This window comes from Nicotiana tabacum, chromosome 21 (genome assembly GCF_000715075.1).
Source record: "Nicotiana tabacum cultivar K326 chromosome 21, ASM71507v2, whole genome shotgun sequence".
In the NCBI taxonomy this organism is placed as follows: domain Eukaryota; kingdom Viridiplantae; phylum Streptophyta; class Magnoliopsida; order Solanales; family Solanaceae; genus Nicotiana; species Nicotiana tabacum.
The window spans coordinates 83,582,782-83,588,082 of NC_134100.1; the positions used below are offsets into that span (position 1 = coordinate 83,582,782).

The following is a 5,301-nucleotide window of genomic DNA, read 5'->3' on the forward strand; positions in this document are numbered from 1 at the left end:
CAGACTATCAATAAGTTTGGGCTTGGGTAAACTAAATTGGGCTTCAAAGTTCAAATAGATATTGGGCTTCAGCCTAAAATGGGTAATAACTAATACCCAAAATTTTGGTTAAACCGAAATACTAAAATCGTAAACCGCACCGAAAAACCGAAAATTAATAATCTAAAAATCGTGCACCGACCGAAAAACCGATTAAATCGAAACCGAAAAATCAAAATTCATTGTTCGGCCGGTACGATGCCCACCCTAGTTGACGCGGCTAAAGATGCCAATCTAATAAATCACATTCTTTTCGCCTCTTGGGTTTAAATTGTTTCTTGCAGAGCGTTAATTAATTTAAAATGTTTGGACAAGTAGCGTTTATTACTATATAGTAATAAATATTTTTATCACTTCATTAACTCTAACCACATGATTTCTATTTCAATCTAAAATAAATTAAAAAAACTAACAATATTTATTTAAATAAATTAATCTTTTACTATTTTGTTAATGTCATAGGCTTCATTACTGTCGGCACATTTTAATGGCTTATAATATCTTAAGAATAATATTTTTTTATGAGTTTTCATTTAAAGAACTATTATGTAATTTAATATTCGTAATCACCAATAAATTGATAAAATTTAGTTTGATGTTATCAATTTTCAATTTTTTTGGTCAAAATTTAATAACTTATTAATGTTAGAATTTAACATACATGTAAATATTTTAAAATTTAATGAATGTAATTTAATATTCGTAATCACCAATAAATTGATAAAATTTAGTTTGATGTTATCAATTTTCAATTTTTTTGGTCAAAATTTAATAACTTATTAATGTTAGAATTTAACATACATGTAAATATTTTAAAATTTAATGAATTAATAAAGCCAAGATAATATTTACTTCAAATGACATCTGTTGTCCGAGTTAGATTTTGTCTTAAAAGAGTCAATTAACTTTTTCTCTAATTTGCTTAACCTCAAACTTAATTACTCATCTTTTAATATAATATAAATAAATAATCTTTTATTTTTCATTCTTGAACTAAAATATGTGGGAGAGATTCTCGTGCCATCACACCCCATCCCCAAACATATTTGCATTATCTTAATCTTTTTCTCAACGGGCAGATTATTCAGCCAATGATGTCGCGTGGGCCCAACAAACACACCAACCATTAGTTGCTTGATTCAGGCGCATTTCACGTGGCCCGCAGCCATTTAAACTAGTTCCAAATGAATCCACGTCAGCAAATCAGATTCTTCTTCAAAACCCATTCTGCCACGTCATCCACCCAAACCAAAAAATATCCTGTTTGAACCAAAGGAAACAGCTCTTACGGTTTGTCAATTTTTGTATTCTTTTATTCGAGATTACATTAATACCCTTCACCTTAAATCAAAAGTACCGTGGTAATTTTGGGATTTAATTCAAAATTGAGGTTGCTTCATCTCCCACTGCAAGTTGATTCCTCTTTTTCTCACATTCACTGCTCTCGATTTTCGCATTTTCCAAACAGATTAGTACTTCGAAATTCTTGCCCTATAATTCCTTCTATATTTTCTCTGAGAAAGAACTTTTTTTTTTTTCAGTTTAGAGAAGTTTCAAGAAACTGTTAACGATGACAAATTGTGAGCTTTGCAATGGATTTGCCAGGATTTACTGCGAATCGGACCAGGCGAATTTGTGTTGGGATTGTGATGCGAAGGTACACTCTGCGAATTTTCTGGTAGCGAGGCACTCGAGGTCGTTGTTGTGCCACGTATGCCAATCGCCGACGGCTTGGTCGGCCGCCGGAGCGAAGGTTGGCCGGACAATCTCTGTGTGTGAGCGGTGCGTGAACGTTGAAAGAAATGGTGAAGAAGGTGAAGATGCGGAGGAGATTGATTTGGAGGATATTCAGGTTGTTCCGTGGTCATCAACTCCTACCCCGCCGCCGGCTAGTTCATCCAGCAGCGACGAGTCGTTGAATAGCCATAAATATTCTTCTTTGAAGCGAAGGCGTGAAGATAATGTATGTACTTTAATTTTAACTCTTGCTTTAATTAAAAAAAATTAAATAATTTTAAAATATTAAAAATTAGTATCATATTTTGAAACAGACTAAAAAATGTTGTGAGATAAATTAGAAAGAGAGTAATTTCCTCTTTGTTTCTTATAATTTATGGCATTAAATCCTAAATAATTGGTCCTTTTTATGATAATAGGATGATAGTGGAACTTCAACATCTCATCGGGAAGTTGGTGAACTGCCGCCGTCGGAGAAGCGTGACGGCGACGAAGCGGCGGCGGCGTCCTCAACGAGGATGCGAAAGCCTTTGAAGATCCAGAGAACTGAAGGGAGCTTGACGGGTCGGGTTGAAACTACTGGATGTTCGGGGATGATGGAATTTATCGGGAGAATTAATCGGCGTGAGAAGAAATCCAGTGCAGTAATCGCCGAGATCGATAGCCGTCGGAGAAGCGTGACGGCGACGAAGCGGCGGCGGCGTCCTCAACGAGGATGCGAAAGCCTTTGAAGATCCAGAGAACTGAAGGGAGCTTGACGGGTCGGGTTGAAACTACTGGATGTTCGGGGATGATGGAATTTATCGGGAGAATTAATCGGCGTGAGAAGAAATCCAGTGCAGTAATCGCCGAGATCGATAGACTCAACGAGAAGCGTGACGGCGACGAAGCGGCGGCGGCGTCCTCAACGAGGATGCGAAAGCCTTTGAAGATCCAGAGAACTGAACCACCACGTCTTTTCTATTTTTTTTCTTGACTTGTAATTACAGAAAGTCATTTCTACTTTTACTTATCCAAATCTTGTAGTCGGTGAATTTCGTAATATGATTAGGATAAGATTTGATTTATTCTACTCAATCTTTAGACGGTTTGACAAATGTACTTTTTACTTTGTGTAGTTTAATTTGGATAATGTTAAGGAATACCTGGCACAGTTAGCTGCCTTCCTTTTCCATGTATTTCAAGAAAATTTCAAGGTTTCTAAGCATTTTAAGATAATAATCTTTATAAAGGATCAGAACGAGCAGTTTCTTTTGTTTATTAGGGATCATTTGGTACTTGAGATAAAGATAATAATTTTAAAATTAATTTTATTTTATATTTAATTTGAGGTATTAGCTAATTCATAGATAACTTTATACTAAAATGATGAGATTAGTTATTTTATATAAAAAAATAAATAACTAACCCATATGATATTCCACCATTATACTAAACGATTCTGACGTACTTTCTAGTTTTTCTTATGTGTGTTGTATATCAAAAGTAATAGATAATCATTACCAAAAAATGTAATGGATAATTTGCAATAAGGTCTTTAACATTTTTAAGGGTTTTCATACAATTTGTTTTGATCAAAACTTTGATAAAATATAAAAAGGATAGTTTAATCGACCTAACATATTTTAGAATTGGAAGGAATAAGCATTAGTATCGCTAAAGATTGTTGTTTGATAGTAAATATTCCTCCATTTTTAACTAGAAATTTTACGTTCAATACTAAGAATGGAATCGGATAGATATTAATTTATCGGACGTTGCAACAATTAATCGGGTCCAATAAATGAGAATTAATAAGCATTAGTGCCCTCTTAATTCAGTCTAAACTCTAAAGTCGCATGCACTTGTGGGGTATACTGTCTATGAAGTAGTAGTATTTAAATGGATACAAGCATTGCATCCACAAAAACTGAATAGGATGATGGGGCCTAGCTCTCTGCCTCTAGAGTTCCACAAGAAATGCATGAGTGGTTTTGTTAAGGAGTTGTTGGTTTCATCACTAGTTTCAACTGCCTGTTCACCTCTACTTTTAGAACAAGCAGCACATTTCCTTGGTTCTGATTGCCACCTTTTGTTGTAATTGTTTAAATATAATTTAATTTATTATCATAAGTAATAATTTTAACTTAAAAATTTTAAGTATCAAATTATGTTTCTTATAAACAGTTACCTATTATTTTCAGTAACTTAAGTTGGTGCACGTAATGTCTTGACTAAAATGGTGGTCAGCACCTCATCCGAAAGGAGCAGGAGCGGAGGTGTAATATTAACTCCGAGTCGAACGAATCCAATAGATTTTACATAAATTCTATTTTCGTATTAAAAGTTATATTAAGCATATATTTAATTGTATGCCCAGGAATTAAATTAATTTATGCCAAAATGATACTCCTTCCGTTCTAATTTATGTGAACATGTTTGACTGAGGACTGAGTGTAAGAAAAAATGAAGACTTTTGAAATTTGTAGTGCTAAACAATTCAAAAAGGGGTCCAGAGTATTTGTGTGATTATAAAAGTTTCTCATTAAGGATAGAATTATAAGTTTAAACAAAATTATTTTCAAATTTAAAAAATAATCATTCTTTTTTGAAAGGATCAAAAAAAAAATAGGTTCACATAAATTAAATCTTAAAAAATAATATTTAAGAGCAATAAACTTCATTTAGATTCCGCGACTAACAAAAAAAAAAATTAAACATAGTGGTTAAGATTCAACTTGGAATATGAATAGCCGAGCTTTGGCTACATAGGTAGTGACAACGATATTCAAAACCGGCTTTAGTTTCCAAACATATCCTTTTTATATTTCATTATTTTATTCGAGATATTTTCGAGGTTTTAAAATTTTTAATTTACTATGTAAATATCTGGAGATTGTTATACTCGAATATAGGCCACAAATTAGATTAGTTTCCGATCCAACTCATGTCTTTTGAATTGTTTAAGCGAATATACTTATCCTCCGGCACTTGCATCAAAAGAAAAGTCTGACATGTAGACCATCTAGTTTTGACTTTTGAGGAAAAATTAGAAAGAGACCATTCCTTTGTTAACACATTCCTTCTCCATTGAGTTGAGGTTAATTATCCTGTGAATTGAGTATATGAAATCAAATGATCTCCTATGGTTAGTTATAATTTGAATGGAAAAAGATGACCATACAAAGATGTATATATTATATTTATCACATTACTAGAAATTCGGTAAAACCCGACCAATATCGATCGACCAACATTGGTCGGTCAAAAAATCGGCCAAAAAACCGACCAAAGTTGGTCGGTTTTTCAAAATATTTTATTTTTTAATTATTTTTTACGAAATCGACCAACTTTGGTCTGTTTTCTTTGGCGCAAAAATACGGGAAACTATTTTTGAGTCCCGCGAAATTTATTTTTCAAGAAACCGACCAACTTTGGTCGGTTTTTCAATTAAAATAAATAAAAATTAATATTTTGGTCTGTTAATTCGGTCGGTCATTTTTAAAAAGCGACCAACTTTGGTCGGTAATTTTATTTTTTAATAAA

At 33.1% G+C, this 5,301-nt stretch overlaps 1 protein-coding gene across 1 annotated transcript; it reads left to right on the forward strand.

Annotated features, from left to right (window-relative positions):
* Nucleotides 1-1,386: 1,386 nt before the first annotated feature.
* LOC107832542 (uncharacterized) lies at nt 1,387-2,717 on the forward strand. The gene is made up of 2 exons (XM_016660406.2): nt 1,387-2,002; nt 2,196-2,717. Exons 1-2 carry the CDS (start codon nt 1,610-1,612, stop codon nt 2,505-2,507), a joined length of 705 nt encoding a protein of 234 aa, XP_016515892.2. The 5' UTR covers nt 1,387-1,609; the 3' UTR covers nt 2,508-2,717.
* The last annotated feature ends 2,584 nt before the right edge of the window (nt 2,718-5,301 follow it).

What these genes read in the sequence shown, in the direction of transcription:
- LOC107832542 (XM_016660406.2), top strand. Translation starts at nt 1,610, where the DNA reads ATGACAAATTGTGAGCTTTGCAATGGATTTGCCAGGATTTACTGCGAA. An exon ending in AGCGAAGGCGTGAAGATAAT is followed by an intron (nt 2,003 to 2,195) that starts GTATGTACTTTA and finishes TTATGATAATAG; the next exon opens with GATGATAGTGGAACTTCAAC.